Source organism: Xenopus tropicalis, chromosome 2 (assembly GCF_000004195.4).
Source record: "Xenopus tropicalis strain Nigerian chromosome 2, UCB_Xtro_10.0, whole genome shotgun sequence".
Classification (NCBI taxonomy): Eukaryota; Metazoa; Chordata; class Amphibia; order Anura; family Pipidae; genus Xenopus; species Xenopus tropicalis.
In genome coordinates, this window is record NC_030678.2 from 47,987,371 (window position 1) to 48,006,909 (window position 19,539).

At 37.4% G+C, this 19,539-nt stretch overlaps 1 protein-coding gene across 1 annotated transcript; it reads right to left on the reverse strand.

Moving 5' to 3' along the window:
- Window positions 1–10,129: 10,129 nt before the first annotated feature.
- LOC100494858 (protein kinase C delta type) lies at window positions 10,130–17,556 on the reverse strand. Its single transcript, XM_018091872.2, has 10 exons — window positions 17,169–17,556; window positions 15,908–16,014; window positions 15,220–15,387; window positions 14,229–14,320; window positions 13,381–13,443; window positions 13,032–13,170; window positions 12,300–12,491; window positions 11,818–11,946; window positions 11,034–11,351; window positions 10,130–10,287 (listed from the first exon to the last, which is right to left on the reverse strand). The coding sequence occupies exons 1-9, from the start codon at window positions 17,488–17,490 to the stop codon at window positions 11,238–11,240; spliced, it is 1,326 nt and encodes a 441-aa protein (XP_017947361.2). The 5' UTR covers window positions 17,491–17,556; the 3' UTR covers window positions 10,130–10,287; window positions 11,034–11,237.
- Window positions 17,557–19,539: the final 1,983 nt, after the last annotated feature.

The window sequence follows — 19,539 nt, forward strand, 5'->3', positions numbered from 1 at the left end:
AAAGCTTGAATCTGGTTATAGTGACAAATAAAGGACTGGTAAGATTTAGGAATACATGACAGAACAGCAAAGCACAAAAGTATAAGAAGCAGAGACTGAGTGTTGCTGGGCTCTGCTCTTCATACCATTTCTTTTCTTAAGTCACTGAAGCTGCACCCCTTTATGGTTTAATAGGATTCACCATAAGCACATTGTATTTGTGTATTGCTGGTGCCAATCTGGGTGCAAATTGTCTCAGTTCAAAACGTGATGCCAAGAAACCATATTAGACTACTGTCATATGATGCATTTTTGCTGGTGGAGAATATGCAGATGTTGCCTCATGTGTGTAATAACAGGCATGAATGTAATCTATCTTTCACTATGCACATGGGATGCTCATGTATTTTCTTGCCAAAATCCACCCTGTGTGTGCAGTCACATTTAGATCTCATTCATCCCTGTTACCCCACACACAGAGTAGGTTCAAGAGATGCATTAATGTCAGAGCCCTTTGTATTCATGCACCCCCATGCCTTGTGCATAATGTAACAAAGCTTGCAAATGTGCATTTTACTTCTAAGGCCTGCTATATAGCATCATGGACATACACAAGTATTCTTCTCTAAATACTGTTTAAATGGAGGCAGTTATGCTTTTCACTGCATTTGGTTATTATGCATAACTACATCAAAATAGATAATCAGGTCAAATGAAAGCAAATAGAATAAAGGCACAGGTAGGGTGCACTTGAGCAAAAACAATGTCGATTTGCACCCTGTCCTGGACATTATTAATGATCCATTATATATCATAGGATATGTAAGAATTAGCTGAGCACAGGATGTGTTATGTGTATAAGGCTGACCAAAGGAAGAGAGAATTCTAATAAAACAGATTATGATGCAACACAAACTGTAGGCTTTACCTCTGATTGGAAGGCTGCGTACGAATGACACAAAAAGGGGCAACCGTTGGCCATCTTCAAGAGTCGAGCTTCTTTCTTGATGTTCTCGTAGTTGCTCTTGTTGGTTTTTTTGGAGATGATCTTGATTGCCACAAGTTGTTTCTTCGGGGCAAAGGTTGCCAACATCACCTAAGAATGGAGAGAAAAATATCACAAGGTTTCTTGAAAGCTGCAAATATGATAATTGGCTTAAAGACTAGTACCAGAAGGGCCATGTTTGTTGCATAAGGAAGGGCCAACTAGGGACACTATTGGTTATTTACTATTTCTATCACTTTCACATAAATATTGTTAGGATTGTTTTAACAGAGTATTTACACACATTGAGTATATTAATAAATAGTTGAAATAGATCACACAAGTCACCAGAGGAAAATTTTGCCACACCCTATTTGTATGGGATTTTAAAGTCATATTTAACAATGGCAGCAGTGAGAGTTCACCTTTTGATAAATGTAAATCTAAAAATCCCAACCAAGTAAAGACAGTTTGGAAGAATTTCCCTCTGTCGACCTGTGGTGAAATTCTATTCACCTTCTGACAAACATGGCCCTGTTATATACTAAATCTTTGATTCTCCCTTGCATTTTCTGATTTATTTTAATAGCACAATACAAATAGAAGTTTCCTGAATGGGAGGCCCCACTCACCCGGCCAAAGCTGCCTCTTCCGAGATCTTTATGGAATCTGTAGCTCTCTATATCCAGGGGGGCTGGTCTTTTGACATCCAGACAGGGTTTTTTATATCCGCTTCCACCTTTTGGGATGAAACAAATTCAATAGTTACAAAATATACTTTACAGAGCACACTTCCATAAATATATCTAGATATCTGCATAACCATGAATCTTAGCTATGCTTCCAGAACAAAGTTACGGCATTCCTAAAAAGTCTTTTTTGTTACACATAAAAAAAATCTCTCTTATGCAGGTTGCCTCTTTTAATTGGACTACTGTCAGAAAGAAACCAGTTTTACTGTAGGATTTTTGCAGTGGGGTTACACTGTAGCATTAGGATTTTAGGCATATTTCTCAATGTCTGTCTGAAGAATTTCAATTAGTTTAAAGGGTTTCCTGCAGAATTTTATATGTTTAGGCAAAAGTGACAAGATTCCTATTTCTCCCAATACTCTCTGAAAAATCCTAACAATTAATGGTAAGACCCTTCTGGAAACCCTTACCAAAAAAGTGATTTAGGATGTTTTGTCACCCACAGTAACAAACTACATGGTGAAAATCCACGCCTCAGAAACAAAGTTTTGTATGAATAAAGCAGAGCATTATTTCCCAGGCATCATATCCATGTAATCATCCATCACAAAATTAAGGTAGTAGGTTAACAAAGCATGTCTAGAAACCATTCTGAAAATAGTAAAGAAGATACAAGCAGGTCCCATAATTTATAGATGAATTTAAAGAACATTGAAAGTGAAATTCACTGGTGATTTTTCACTGTGAAAATGTAGTAAATTGCATATTCTCTTGGCCAGTACCAGTGCATTGGATACATGGGAGCTTATTATAATATGCATGCCTGGCACAAAAAGTAAGCCACTGTATTCACTGCCTAATTAACTGCCACTCGCTAGTACATTTCTGGATTAACAGGGGTATCTCCTACCAAAAAAGACTATCAATGTAACTTGGGGGAATATATTAACTATGTTGACTATGTATATTAACAAATAAATAGTAGGCAAAAAATGAATACAAAAAATAATGTTTGCAGATTATCTCCCTTACCTTCTAACGGATCTTCTGGGCTCCTTGGTCTTTTAGTCTTCCTCTTCTTAACCTTCTGCTCCTCACGCAGTCCATGAACTCCTCCCTGAAGACTTTCTTTATCATCTAATTTGATCTTCTTCTTATTATCTAGGTTTTCTTCAGTATGCTTCCTTTTCTTCTTTTCTTCAACGCTGGTCTTCTCTTCTACATGGGTTTTGCTCCTTACAACCACCTCTTGACTCCCTTTCTTGATCTTATCCTCCTTCTCCTCTACACAGCTTACATATTGCTGAATTTCTTTCTCCTTTGGGGTCAAAATCCTTCTCTTGCTCTCCTCCATGTTGATCTTCCTTCCTTTATGAATTTTCTTCTAATTTTGCACCTTTTCTTTCTCAATTTGTCTCTTTTCTCAGCATCAGCTCTGTCACTGTCTCTCCTTCTCCCTTTCCAAAATGACAGTTGGGCTGAACCATTCGAGGGACAGTTATGGTAGCAAGAGACAATCAACGGTTTCCCTAGGAGCAGCATGTGACCACCAGCAGTGAGACATTTGTAAGCTCAAATTGATGTTCATACATTGATGTGTTATATGTGTAATGTTCCTCTTGAATTTAAGACGAATACTAATCATTTCATACCACAATAATTTTAAGCAGGTTCCAAATATGCTTGACCAGGTTACACTTACATAAATTCTTCTGTATTTCTTTTGGCATATAAACCACTATTCCTGTAGGCACGTTGACGCATAGGGGCATATTTACTAAAGGGCAGAAGTTAAAATTTGGAGTATTATCACCAAAAAATAAAAATTCACCACAAGATCAGCAATTTACTGAAATAATTTTGGTGAAAATTCCAGTTTTCACCAGGTGACATTTCTGCCAGAGATCCCCTATAAATTGTACTCACCATTAAACTGGATCTGATGAGATGCCAGACACAAAAAGGAAAACTTTTCCTATCATTGTGGACCTGCAAAAGACTATATCCCTTTTGGATAATGATATTGGTTTATAATAGCAGAGATTACATTTTTAGCACAACTTTGTTCAGGTCAAAAAAATTGGCAGTCTAAATGCCCCTATTTCCCCTTCAAAAAAAATTACATATATGGGAACATCTTGCCAAGGCAGAAACAAATTGAGCGGTATTCCGCTTCCTGCTTCCTGTGTAGGGGTACCTGTAACTACCTCTTCTGATTTAGGCAGTGTGTTTCCCATTTACAGGTATGGGACCTATTATTCAGAATGCTTGGGACCTGGGGTTTTCTGGATAAGGGATCCATAATTTAGATCTCCATAACGTAAGTCTTCTAAAAATCATTTAAATATTGAATAAACCCAATAGAATTGTTTTGCCTTCAATAAGGATTAATTATATCTTAGTTGGGATCAAGTACAAGGTACTGTATTCTGTATTACAGAATTATTATAGAATTATTTGCTTATAATGGAGTCTATGGGAGATGGCCTTTCCGTAATTTGGAACTTTCTGAATAACGGGTTTCCGGATAAGGGATCCCATGCCTGTATCTCTATGAAAAAGGGTGACAGGTAGAAAGCACCCTAGGAGGCACACCCAAGCCCTGTCTTTACTTCCCGCCTACCTGCCTAAACCTCACCCGACCCCTTTGAATCTAGGGCAGCTAACATAGGCAGCAATAAATTAATTAACTAAAACATTAGTCCACAGGTCTCTGCCCTCCCAAATACAGCTATTACAAAAATTGCATGATTGTGTCCTTTTTTGTACTTTACACACTGCGTGGGGCATTATGAATGCAACCTCCTGATCCACTACGCTGCACTAACCTGTGTTGTAATATAAATTAAGAATTAAACCATGTCCCAAATAAATATAATTGTTTAGGGAATATACGCAAAGCCCTTTCACCAGAGAAACCAAGAAATGGTACACTGTGCCAAACACTTCTTGTAGTATGGTTGCCAAGTGAACTGTATAGTCCAGAAGAAGTCATGCTGCCGCACTTTAAATCAATGAAACAACCTTCTTGTGGTGGATGCTATACCCCATGGTCTTTCTGTAAGAGAAAAGGTATTTTGTTTGTAATAAAGACTAGGCAACATTTCAGTCTTACTCCCAAGCCATTTCTTACACACTTGTGTAACACACTTCCTATTCAGGGGAGGGGTTAATAAGCTCCCAAGTAAAGTACAACTCCCACATTTCTCAACTGAACAAAGATATTTCTGGCACATCAGTTGAATCCAAGGTAACTATATAATACAAATATATAAAGCATCATACATATCCATTATTTCTGAACTACCAAATCTCTAAAATACCCATTTAGCTTTTAAGCTTATGGTTAGATTACTTAATTATTGATAATATTTGCTCTTATCTTGGGCCTGAATCTCTATATGTGACAAGAGCAATCGTCCCAAGAAGCCGCCAAAAGAATTACGCTATTACTCAAGTAGTACAAACTGAGCAAAATGACTTATAATATGACTACATTAATAGTATTATACAGTAGTTATACAGTAATATATTCCAAGTTCAACCCACTGGGGCTCAGCATACCAACAAAATTAATCCACTTCTTCTCTAGCTTTTTCTAAAGGTTTACCCAATCTCCCACTCACCTTAATGTTCAACATCATCAATTACCTGGTGTCTAAGCTAGCTAACTGCATGTTTTTGGTCAACAAAATGATGGAGTGGGTAAATTAATGTGCCCATAACAGATGTTTGATTTGTGTTCTGAATTATCTTTCATTTTCTGAGTTGTCTCACTCACACAGGCCAAACCAGAAGGGCACTTAATAAGATTGGCCACATAAGATGAATGACCCTTTGTGATGTTATTGCTGTTAGCACAACATAAGCAGGGGAAAGTACCCATTTTGGGGTGGCTCAAGAATATTTGTCTTTTTCATTTTATAGGTCGAATATCAGCATTAATATGTGTATCTCTCAGATGTCTATTGCATTAATATACCCTCATGGGTATCACCTTAAAGGAGAAGGAAAGGCTAGAAAAGAGTTATTCTCAAGCTGCAGTCATACCTTCAGTTGTCTTAATAAAGCCCTAAGTATTTCTCCTGTTCAGATGATCAGAAGCCAAACATGTGTTGCACAAGTTTTTAATACAAACTTATAATAATTCTTCTGAGCCAATGGCAACTGTATATTTACTCATGAAAGTTCATCTGCAATCTGCAAAATGATGCACATAGTAGTGATGTGATGTGAGGGCCGGCCCGATACCCGCGGGACCCGTTGGTTTACCCGCGGTCAGGCGGGTTCTGGCCGACCTCGGCACATCACTTGTGAGTCACGGGCAGGTTTGGGTTGAGCTCTTCCGCTCGCTCTCCCCACCTGCGACCTGATACTGCCCCTGCCTCTTCCGGCTTCTGAATTTATAGGTGTGTGCCCACCCCTATCGTGATGTCATTGTGAGGTGGGCACGGGTCTATAAATAGAGGGGAAAAGCCAGTTCAGATAGGGTCCGTATTGGGAATGGGTGGGTTAGGGTTGGGTGCGGGACGAGTTTTTTTGACCCGCACATCACCATATAGGTATGGGACTTGCTATCCAGAATGCTCAGGACCTGGGTTTTCCAAATAATCTTTCCATAATTTGAAAAAATTATTTAAACATTACCCAAAAGGACTGTTTTGCAATTTTAATTATTTTGTTAAAGGAAAACTTAACCCTAACTAAAGAAGTAGCCTAGAAATGTTGTACGTTGTGCATTGGGCTTTTGTACCAGCCCAAGGCAAGCAAAGCCTTTAAGCAGGGAAGACCCGTGCCTCCAAAAATGCCCCAGTAGCTCCCCATCTTCTTTTCTGCTGATTCACTGCACATGCTCTGTGCCGCTGTCAGTTACTGAGCTTAGGCACAATATACTGTGTATACAGAATATAAATATCCCATTTGTAATTAATACAGATAATTACTACATGGTAGCGCAGGGGCAAGTTGTGATCTTTCTAATTACCAGGTTTTGTCTAAAATTCAATAGTATTTTTGTTGATTATTTTGTTTCAGCTTATCTATATCACATTTTATCAGTGTGATGTAAGAGTCTACCACTACATAAATGGGGGCTGGCACAAAATTGCCCATCAAAATGTTTATTGTAAAATCTCAGTCTCACCACAGGTAGCATACATTTGTCCTTAAGCTGGAGACTGCAAAAGTTAAAACCCCAATCAATGTCTAATTGGAATGTATCACTTGCAGCAACTTGCAGGGCAAAAAAATAACTTTGTTTAGAAGAATCATCTCTCCACTGCTCATTTGAGTCAATTAGATGTTTATTACTAAAGTTTCTTGGAGCTTAGGACCCCCTGTTATGGTAACCTCTGGGACTCTTCTATGCCTCCTATGGTGTCTTCCCCTCTCCATTTCTGGGAGTGTTTGCTTGAACCGACACACATAAAAGAAGAAGTGGACGATGTAGTGAAAGGAGTAATCTCTAATCCCATTGGCCATATTTCTGTGGGGTCTCAAATTCTATAGATTTTTGGTCACTCTGTCTCCTCATCTCATGTTTGTTGCATCTATGCGCCATCTGCAAGAGACAATGAACAACCTCAAAATATTCTTTTGAACAGTGTCCATGTATAGATATTTACAAGTATCTCTATCAGTGGAGAAGGATGGCTGGAAACATCCACAGACAATCCACACTAATCTATAACGTGGCTTTTCAGTAACATGCTCCAGCGCACCAAATGTCTTTTCCTTAAACACAAACATTTTGCAGAAGCAAAGGCGCTAGTGTCAGATCTCTGCAAGTTGCTATTTCTCATATTTCTCTGCACTTTTCTCATAATGTGGCAACTTTGACTTAATTGGAGTTGACATGTGGCCTTCAAACATTTTCCACATTTGAGAGTAGTTCATGGCAAACAATGTGTGTTGTGACAAAGGTCTGGATTCAGCGGATTCCCAAAACATTTTGTGGGAGTTGGATTCAGCCTGAATGCTGTTCACCAAAACCTGGTTCAAATACTTAAAGGGGAACTCCGCCAGGAAAGATGCATGATGAAAATAGTAAATTTCCAATACACATCCATTACACATTGTTAAAGGAATTATTTGTATATTGCTACTTATATTTGTATTTTTTTTATTATCCCTATCTGTTTTAATTTTCTGAGATTTTGAACACATTATAATCTCTGTGGGTCAGGGATCTCCTTTCTCTTTGACACTTAGCTCAACCCTTTATGTAACTGTACTTTGCATTTATTTGTATTTAATATTGTAATGACTCCCGTTTGCTCTGTTCATGTATTTTACTGCAGTCAATTTCTGAATACATAAGTAGTGCTACATAAATAAAAATGAACATAAATATAAACAATGTAGAAGTCTGTTATCCTCCAGCTCTGTTAATCAGTCAACTTTTACATTGTTTCAGGAGTCCTAAGCAGGAGTGCAAAAAATATAAACAGCCAGATATATATGTTGTTTTACATAGCAATGACATTTACAGGCAATGTTTCTTCCCATTAACGTTCCATTCTTCTTTACCCTATAATATCCTACACCAAACCCCATCGGTTGCACACACTCTAGCACGTTATTGGGATGCAAACACCCAGTACATATAATGGAAGCCAACATTATCTTAACATTTATCACTCAACCTTATTCAAAAGAACCAATCACATTACTGTACATATGCACCTTATCTGTTTTTCAATAATTTACCTTCTTTCTGTAGGCTTCACGGCATCCACCTAGATGGGAATACAAAAAGACATATTACTTCCAATAACCAGCCTTATATGTAGCGCTATGATGCCTGGTACTGGTTCAATATATTTACCAAGTTGCTAAACTTATGTGCTTAACTTCTAGTTGCTAGAAAAAGGTGACACAGTCCTTCTGAAGGAGTCCCCAGTTTGCCTTAGACAAGGGAAAGTTTCATCTGTCTCTAAAGGGGTAATTGTCTCTTGAACAACTTTGGGGAATAATACAGAGAACTCCTACTAAAATGATATTATATTTATCATATGCTGTTGGGGGTTTAGACTGAAGAAAGCTTAAAAAGTGTTACTTTTTGAAACAGATATTGGTATTCATTTAATAATTATATTTATGTTACAATGTCTTAATGAGTTTCAAAAGATAAACCAATAATTAACTGTAAACTTTGCCATCCATTGTTATGTGTATAATTACTAACGATTGTCTTTGATGTACAATGTCCATGAGGGTTGCAAAAGCTAGACCTAGATATTTATGATCTGCCCACCTAGTTATTTATGATGTGCCCACCAAGATATTTCTATTACAGCTGCTACTGTAACAAGTCTCTGAGTTGGTTGAATTGGCACATGGTTACCCATGTGAGCAGTAACGCCACGTCAAGGCTTCAACCATTGTTACTGTCCATTCACACACCTATTGCAGCAAATGGCTCACCCTATCACTTGCTGCAATAGTTCCCTATCGGGCCAGGCACTGGCTGATATAAGCCGCCGGGGGGGAGGTATAAGGAACAAAAGTTCCCCATTTGGGATATTTGCACTAATACACACACACACTTATTTAACATCCACATGCCACATTTACACGCTATTGATTTTTTCCCTTTTTCTAAGGAGCTAAGATGATATAAATGGGTTTGGTTCCTATCACTGGATTAAGGACACTGTTACATAGTTAATGAGGGTGAGTGTGTCCATTAGATTAAATTTACCTAATTTCATGCTGATCCAGAGGAAGGCAAAAACCCGATCTGTAGCCATGCCAATTTGCTTTAGATGGGGGAAAATTCCTTCCTGACTCCAAAACGGCAATCGGACAAGTCCCTGGATCAACATTGTACTAAGGTTATTCCAGTAGCCTTTTATTATCTAAAAGGCCTGGACGAAAGATTATTATAGGCTTTTTTTTTTAGGATTTGTCTCTAAATATATGGCTTAGGGTGGGGTGTGGAAGGAGGAGGTTGTGACTAGGCAGCATTTTGGGCCATACGGCTTTCCTAGTCTGGTAATATTACTTTGCTCCTTAACCTTTAGCTTCCCTAAATCATTCACCAAACACTTTCACAGCACTATTTGGCTTATTTTTTAAAGAAGGGACTATATCTGCTGCATTACTTTCTATTGGGCATAACAAACAAAAAGGATACCAACCTCCTCATACGGGTCTTATACATTTTAAAAGAGATTTAAAATCAATTTGCAGCCAACTGAAAAGGTGAGCTGTGCTCATCTTCTAAATTGGTGCAGTGGGGAACCCTATTCACATTCTCACACCATTTCCATTCATACTTACTGCAGAATACAATACATTATACATATACAATACAATACATTAAATAATACAACACAATACAATACATTAAGTAACCCAACATTTTTAACAATTTATTCCATACATCCCCCCCCATACTTATAAATTATTTATAAACTCTTATACGACTCTATACATCATATTTTATATGATCTAATATTCTATATATTGATTTTTTTTTTCACATTTTTTTTATCCTATATATCTTATAATACTATAAAAATTAAGAAAAACTTTATACCAACCTTGCTCCCTTTAGGATGAAGATGAAATTCATCTCTGATGGTCAAGGAAGATGTAGGCCCTTATAGAGAAGGGGTACTTACCTGCCTAAACAATAAAAAATGAATAAAAGACAAAATGGTTACAGAGAAAAGTTGCTGTTATATGTATGCTAAATTAAGTTTCTCATTAAATCCTATAAGGTTTTCAATGTATGACATTCAATAGTAGCCTTAACATATGGTGCTCTAAGTTAAAGAAAGATCCCTTATCCAGGAACCTATGTTTCTAAGATAATAGATCCCATACCTGTATATATTTGCTGCATTATATAATTAAGTTTTTTCCTCACTCTCATTTTTATCTATATAGAATGTTGCCATGAGAACAATTGTGTAAAAGCCTGTGCAGTACAATTATAATATAGATGGAGAACTGTATATTTTCATGTTATGTATTTTTTACCCCAATCATATCTCAAATGGGATTGTATATTTTATTAGTAGGAACTATTCAATCCCATAAAATGATTAGAGGGAAATACATAGCAGGTCCCAAGACTCTGACATGCCTTTTATATTCTACTATACTGTAAGTGCAATTTGGGTCAAACTTATTAATGAAAATAATGTAATTCACTTATACCATTTCCCCTCACCCATGCAATGCCTTATATATAGACCATCTGTCTTTTATCATTACATAGCCTAGCATCAGTTTTTAATCTTCTGTTTTATTCCTAAAAATAACCATTGTTTGACTTATTGCTTCTTCTATATTTGATCCAATTCTATATCTGATCCAATTTAAATTATTAAACCATAATTTTTTGGCTTTTATTTACATTCACTCACCACTTTGACTCAAGTTGCCTCTTGTTGTTTGTAGAAGGATCCAATGGGGTGCCTGACTAGGTGGTTGGACACTTGCTGTAGACAGTTGCAAATTTATAATGCAGGCAGACCTGATGTTAATAGATGCCACTGATGGTATGATGGCATGGTCACTGGCTATCCGAGCAGTAATGATGTTGGACCACATGAGCACAGAAGAATGCCTTACTCCTGGCAATTCCAGGTGGAGGCCACATAGGAGAGTTCTTCTACCTTCTCTCTCTTGGAGCTATCAGCAGGAAATCCTGGTGAAATCGCTGGTAACTCACCTGCTGATGGCTAAGGAAAAAACACTTTGTTATATTATAATTTCTGTGAAGCATGAAGATAAGAAATTACCTAAATTATTGCTGATTCTAAAAGGGGTCCCATATAATCTCAGCCCTAATGTCACCTACATCCTGGCAGATGAGGATAAAAATAGAGTGATGGAGGCTTGAAACAGCCATTAACTTCCATCTCTTTTAAGAGTTGGACAAGAAACACTAAACTAAACTAAAAAGAGCTAAACCTTGAATACCAAATCTATAAAACCCCACATGAAATAGGTCACCAAGTAGGTTTTTGAAGTTATCAACTCACCCCTACTTCATTATAAGAGAAATTTCTGTTAAAGGGCATACCCTTTCCTTCCTATGTCTGCCCTCCCCTACTTTTATGTTGGATGATTAAATGAGGAGCAGCGATGAGACTGAAATGTGAATGTGACAGAAGTATCCTATTGCCCTGCCAGCCATGTACTTACCTTTTTTGGCCGGAAAGGGGTCTTCACTCTTCTCTTTTCCATTCTTTTCCACTTGATTGTAGCATAGAATGGGTGCTCCCTGATGTTTCCTTTCACTCCTAAGCGCTTGTTTTGGTCTATCTCCAGAAGCTAATAAAAAAAACACTTAATATCTGATATGTTATGTTAAGCACCTCCCACTGACAGAGGCATATCCAACTAAAGACCTGAATTTGTATGCAGCCCTCTAAGTAAATCTAATAGTTACCTGGGAAAGAGGCTGGTGACATTGTTCACAATATCTCAAGATAAGACAAAATATTAATAATAGGTCTGTCTGGGATACTCCCAACTGATAACCAAACTCAACAGAGTGTAAGTAGATAAACATCCCCTTTAAGTACAACAGGTACTGAAGATGTAAGTTTTGCAACATAACAAAAACTTTGTATTTATAAACAATCTAGTATTCTGTTTCCCGTTGTTTAATTACTCTTACTTACTTTTGACAGGAGGTCCAGCATTTCCTGGCTCATGTGGCTTGGATAATCAGGTTTTGAGGACTTAATGGTGGAAACCTCCCTCAGAGCACTGACTGATGGGGCAAATGGTAGGTTGCCTGTGGCCATTTCGTACATGATCACGCCGAATGACCACCAGTCAGCCCCTGCATTGTAGTCATTCATTATCAAAACCTTCAAGAAAAAAAAAAGAAATTGTTACATTTTTATTGCAGAAAAAACGCTATGTATAATGCCCCATTAATTACAAACACTTAAATTCTATATTCATCAGAAAACACATCTAAACAAATGTATAAAGAATAACAAATAAGCATTTTCCCCAAATGTCCACCAAAATAACCTCCAAGCTGTGCCTCCCCTACTACTCCTCCATTCCCCCTAGAGCTATATATGTACCTTACACCTTATGTAAAAGCTTGCAAACCTTCATATTAATGCAAGTATTTTTCTTTAAATAGTTTTTTAATGGAGGCAGTTATGCTTTGCACTGCATTGAGGTTATTCTGCATCACTATAGCACACAGAGTGTCTAAAAGTGTAATAGAAAGTTACCAAGTCTGGCTTTAGTTGTTACTACTTTACAGTTGTTCCAACTTGATTTTACATGTCTAGGTATTTACACATCCTGTTTGAGCAAAATCACTTTGCTAAACTTTATGCTATTGTATATAAATTGTGAATGCATGAAAAAGTTTTGGGTTTTTTTTTTACCTCTGGGGCCCGGTAGCCTGGGGTTCCTGACAATCTGCAGATCATCTTTTCGCCAAACAGTCCTTCAGCAGAGAGGCCAAAATCACAGATCTTAATGTGTCCGTCCATATCCACCAAGATGTTATCAGGCTTGAGATCACTGCAAGATATACAATAAGAAACAATTAATGTGGTATGTGATACCTGAAACGAAAAGAGTTGAGATGGGCAGGGGTGCTTGAATAAGTAAAGCACATATTTTATTACTTCACCCGTCCTTTACACGTAGAACTTAACTGCTATCAGTGACTATAAATGTAAACTAGGCATAATACAATATTCTAGAGAAATGAACTTAGATTTTACAGACCAATGAACGATGCCATTCGAATGCAGAAACTGGAGTCCGATCACAATCTCTGCAGTGTAGAACCTTTAAAACAAAATAGTTATCTTTATTTCATACACACTTCATATGGTTTTGTAATTCTTTTTTAACATAATATTTGCTAAAGCTGACATTAAAGGGTAAGGAAAAATAGTCAGTTGCAGTGTAACTTTAATCACATACCTCATACCCAGGGCTGGTGCTCCACTACTTTATAAACTGCACCAGGCTGCAGTAGTTTATGGCAGGGTATTCAGCCACCATCTAACCATAATTCCTCTTATGGCAGGCAGCAAGTACATGGCTCTGCTATACCCTGTGTCTACCAGTGCTCTCTGATTTATGTGTCTGAATGATATGCAAGGTAGGGGCCAGGTAGGGTGACAGGAGGTAGATGCATATGTGCCTCCCTCCTGCTTGACCCTCATGGGTAGAGCTCTGCCAAATGCAGGCAGCACTGTATTCATGTAAAAGCGCAGGTACTTGCTCTGCATTATAGCTTGACAAAGGGTCAATGTAGACCTGAAACATTGTGATACTGGTCTGTGCCAATTATGTGAATAAAGGCAATTTTAAGAAGATTGGAATATGGAGTGCTGTTCAAACTTTATTGTGCAAGGACCTGTGTCCCAAGTGTAAAGTGTATGCAGGGTAGAAAAGTGAAAATCTATGTTATTTTGTGCACTTTGTAAATGAGCCTAAATGTGTAACTAGAAGGAAAATTCATAGAGTTTGCAGCTTCAACCAAACTTAACTCTTATATTGTAGTTTGCATTATATACTTTCTCTATTAGCCTATAATGCTCTGACTTAAGGATATTAAGACTTACTTGACTCTCTCCATTGGTAGTTTTCCTTTCCTGGATATCATTTTGTATAACGATCCCCCGCTGGCATACTCAAGCACAAAGAAAGCTTGAATCTGGTTATAGTGACAAATAAAGGACTGGTAAGATATAGGAATACATGACACAGAACAGCAAAGCACAAAAGTATAAGAAGCAGAGACTGAGTGTTGCTGGGCTCTGCTCTTCATACCATTTCTTTTCTTAAGTCACTGAAGCTGCACCCCTTTATGGTTTAATAGGATTCACCATAAGCACATTGTATTTGTGTATTGCTGGTGCCAATCTGGGTGCAAATTGTCTCAGTTCAAAACGTGATGCCAAGAAACCATATTAGACTACTGTCATATGATGCATTTTTGCTGGTGGAGAATATGCAGATGTTGCCTCATGTGTGTAATAACAGGCATGAATGTAATCTATCTTTCACTATGCACATGGGATGCTCATGTATTTTCTTGCCAATATCCACCCTGTGTGTGCAGTCACATTTAGATCTCATTCATCCCTGTTACCCCACACACAGAGTAGGTTCAAGAGATGCATTAATGTCAGAGCCCTTTGTATTCATGCACCCCCCATGCCTTGCGCATAATGTAACAAAGCTTGCAAATGTGCATTTTACTTCTAAGGCCTGCTATATAGCATCATGGACATACACAAGTATTCTTCTCTAAATACTGTTTAAATGGAGGCAGTTATGCTTTTCACTGCATTTGGTTATTATGCATAACTACATCAAAATAGATACTCAGGTCAAATGAAAGCAAATAGAATAAAGGCACAGGTAGGGTGCACTTGAGCCAAAACAATGTCGGTTTGCACCCTGTCCTGGACATTATTAATGATCCATTATATATCATAGGATATGTAAGAATTAGCTGAGCACAGGATGTGTTATGTGTATAAGGCTGACCAAAGGAAGAGAGAATTCTAATAAAACAGATTATGATGCAACACAAACTGTAGGCTTTACCTCTGATTGGAAGGCTGCGTACGAATGACACAAAAAGGGGCAACTGTTGGCCATCTTCAAGAGTCGAGCTTCTTTCTTGATGTTCTCGTAGTTGCTCTTGTTGGTTTTTTTGGAGATGATCTTGATTGCCACAAGTTGTTTCTTCGGGGCAAAGGTTGCCAACATCACCTAAGAATGGAGAGAAAAATATCACAAGGTTTCTTGAAAGCTGCAAATATGATAATTGGCTTAAAGACTAGTACCCAGAAGGGCCATGTTTGTTGCATAAGGAAGGGCCAACTAGGGACACTATTGGTTATTTACTATTTATCACTTTCACATAAATATTGTTAGGATTGTTTTAACAGAGTATTTACACACATTGAGTATATTAATAAATAGTTGAAATAGATCACACAAGTCACCAGAGGAAAATTTTGCCACACCCTATTTGTATGGGATTTTAAAGTCATATTTAACAATGGCAGCAGTGAGAGTTCACTTTTTGATAAATGTTAATCTAAAAATCCCAACCAAGTAAAGACAGTTTGGAAGAATTTCCCTCTGTCGACCTGTGGTGAAATTCTATTCACCTTCTGACAAACATGGCCCTGTTATATGCTAAATCTTTGATTCTCCCTTGCATTTTCTGATTTATTTTAATAGCACAATACAAATAGAAGTTTCCTGAATGGGAGGCCCCACTCACCCGGCCAAAGCTGCCTCTTCCGAGATCTTTATGGAATCTGTAGCTCTCTATATCCAGGGGGGCTGGTCTTTTGACATCCAGACAGGGTTTTTTATATCCGCTTCCACCTTTTGGGATGAAACAAATTCAATAGTTACAAAAGCACACTTCCATAAATATATCTAGATATCTGCATAACCATGAATCTTAGCTATCTTATTGAAACAAATTCAATAGTTACAAGAGCACACTTCCATAAATATATCTAGATATCTGCATAACCATGAATCTTAGCTATGCTTCCAGAAAAGAACTTTTTTGTTACACATAAAAAAATCTCTCTTATGCAGGTTGCCTCTTTTAATTGGACTACTGTCAGAAAGAAACCAGTTTTACTGTAGGATTTTTGCAGTGGGGTTACACTGTAGCATTAGGATTTTAGGCATATTTCTCAATGTCTGTCTGAAGAATTTCAATTAGTTTAAAGGGTTTCCTGCAGAATTTTATATGTTTAGGCAAAAGTGAATATTTTGTATTGTGACAAGATTCCTATTTCTCCCAATACTCTCTGAAAAATCCTAACAACTAATGGTAAGACCCTTCTGGAAACCCTTACCAAAAAAGTGATTTAGGATGTTTTGTCACCCACAGTAACAAACTACATGGTGAAAATCCACGCCTCAGAAACAAAGTTTTGTATGAATAAAGCAGAGCATTATTTCCCAGGCATCATATCCATGTAATCATCCATCACAAAATTAAGGTAGTAGGTTAACAAAGCATGTCTAGAAACCATTCTGAAAATAGTAAAGAAGATACAAGCAGCTCCCATAATTTATAGATGAATTTAAAGAACATTGAAAGTGAAATCACACTGGTGATTTTTCACTGTGAAAATGTAGTAAATTGCATATTCTCTTGGCCTGAACCAGTGCATTGGATACATGGGAGCTTATTATAATATGCATGCCTGGCACAAGGGACCACTAGGAAAAGCACTCAAGACTGCTGTGCGGTGCTCAGAGGGAAAGTACCCCTAGCCAGTACAGTTTTAACATAAACAAAACACTGGCCTTGGGTAAAAAGTAAGCCACTGTATTCACTGCCTAATTAACTGCCACTCGCTAGTACATTTCTGGATTAACAGGGGTATCTCCAACCAAGAAAGACTATCAATGTAACTTGGGGGAATATATTAACTATGTTGACTATGTATATTAGCAAATAAATAGTAGGCAAAAAATGAATACAAAAAATAATGTTTGCAGATTATCTCCCTTACCTTCTAACGGATCTTCTGGGCTCCTTGGTCTTTTAGTCTTCCTCTTCTTATCCTTCTGCTCCTCACGCAGTCCATGAACTCCTCCCTGAAGACTTTCTTTATCATCTAATTTGATCTTCTTCTTATTATCTAGGTTTTCTTCAGTATGCTTCCTTTTCTTCTTTTCTTCAACGCTGGTCTTCTCTTCTACATGGGTTTTGCTCCTTACAACCACCTCTTGACTCCCTTTCTTGATCTTATCCTCCTTCTCCTCTACACAGCTTACATATTGCTGAATTTCTTTCTCCTTTGGGGTCAAAATCCTTCTCTTGCTCTCCTCCATGTTGATCTTCCTTCCTTTATGAATTTTCTTCTAATTTTGCACCTTTTCTTTCTCAATTTGTCTCTTTTCTCAGCATCAGCTCTGTCACGGTCTCTCCTTCTCCCTTACCAAAATGACAGTTGGGCTGAACCATTCGAGGGACAGTTAAGAGTAGCAAGAGACAATCAACAGTTTCTTTAAGAGCAGCATGTGACCACCAGCAGTGAGACATGTGGACATTAGAAAAAGCAGGGCATTGCCTGGGCGCCACAGCCCATCTTAACAGCTTTAAAGAAGAATTTTAACTTCATGTGAAGCAGTTTAACAGTAAAGAATTTGTCATAATGTAGGCTTTGTTATTTTCATATTATTTTGATTCCAAAAATCAGATAGCATTCTAAATTCCAGGGAGGAGAGCATTGGAATGCAAATAATGCAAGTGAAATAACATGAAATAACTGACAGGTTGTTTACATTCTGGCCATCTTCAACATAAAGGGGAATGTGTCATTTAATGATGAGGAGAGAATTATAAGGCTTGTCCAATATGCAGATGAGGATATTGTTATGTCTGAATTTAAACCCCATTGTTTTCAGGTAAATAGCCTGATCATCTTTGCTCAAGTACTTGTCAGGAACTCATTGCCTGAAACCATGGAACTCCATGCAATAGAAAGCAATGCGGGAATAGCCTTCTATGCTGCAAATGTAACAATGAAGCAACCCATTCCAGTAGTAACGTGTATGTATGTTATGTATTATAGATCAAACATTTACAGGTGTACGTATGTATATACAAAGTTACTAAAGTAAGTTTAAATGACACTATTAGCACACACAGCCATACCCATTTGCCTGTTAAAATGACTGTTGTTCACACACAATGCGCTATTAAGCCTTTTAGTACTGTATCAGAGCAAACTACAACACTTAATTCTTGCAAGTGAATCAAAATTCTGCCCCCCACACAAGGAAAAAACACAGTATTAAAAAAAAATGAAAAGGAAATTATAATATATAATTCAGATCAGAAAGCAGGTAATTCCAAACAGTCTTTCTCTGTTACCACAATAACAACAAAAGTGGTGGTAGAGAGTAAAAGAACACACACATTTTTTTTTTAACTTTGGCTTTATTTAAATGTTTGAACAACAGAGACAGCATAGATATATAGAGACTTTCATATAAATGCACATGAATCAATAGTGAAAGCTTCTTCTAAACAGAAGCACAGGTATGGACCCCTTATCCGGAAACCCATTATCTATAAAGTTCCGAATTACAGAAAGTCCGTCTCCCATAGACTCCATTTTAATTAAATAATTAACATTTTTAAAAATGGTTTCCTTTTTCTTTCTAATAATAAAACAGTACCTTGTACTTGATCCCAACTAAGATATAATGAATCCTTATTGGAGCCAAAACAATCCTATTGGGTTTAACTACTGTTTAAATAATTTTATTAGCAGATTTAAGGTAGGACATCCGAATTACGGAAAGACCCCTTATCCAGAAAATCCCAGGTTCCAAGCATTCTGGATAACGGGTCTCATACCTGTAGTACATTGCAGCAAACAGAATAAAGTTACACTTATCAATATATTCACAATTTACAATGCAGCCAGCAATAGTACTACCTTATTAGCTCCATCCCCATCTATAAGGAAAGCAAGGGAACTCTTTGTTTAAGTAAAAAGTTCTTACTGTTTGCCACAAATCTCTTTCTGTTTTGTGCTGGATCCTTAATTTTAAATATCAAGCTTTCCAGTGCACACAGGTAGTTAACTTCAGAGAGCCATTAAGCATTAAACATTTGTTAACAAACAAGTGCTGGAATTTTGTAAGCAAGTCCTTACCCAATAGAGGATCGAGGTTCAAGGATCAGGTTCTAGGGATTTCCAACTCCAAGACCGAATCAAGTTTTTCTAGGATCTTAGTCCAGTATGTAATTAACGTTGTACAGTGCAATACCATGTGTAATAATATAGCCTGCTCAACACAACACCTGGGAAATTCTGAGGAATATCTGGTGCAGCCTAGCTGGGTTACAGTACACTCTGTGGCGTACAT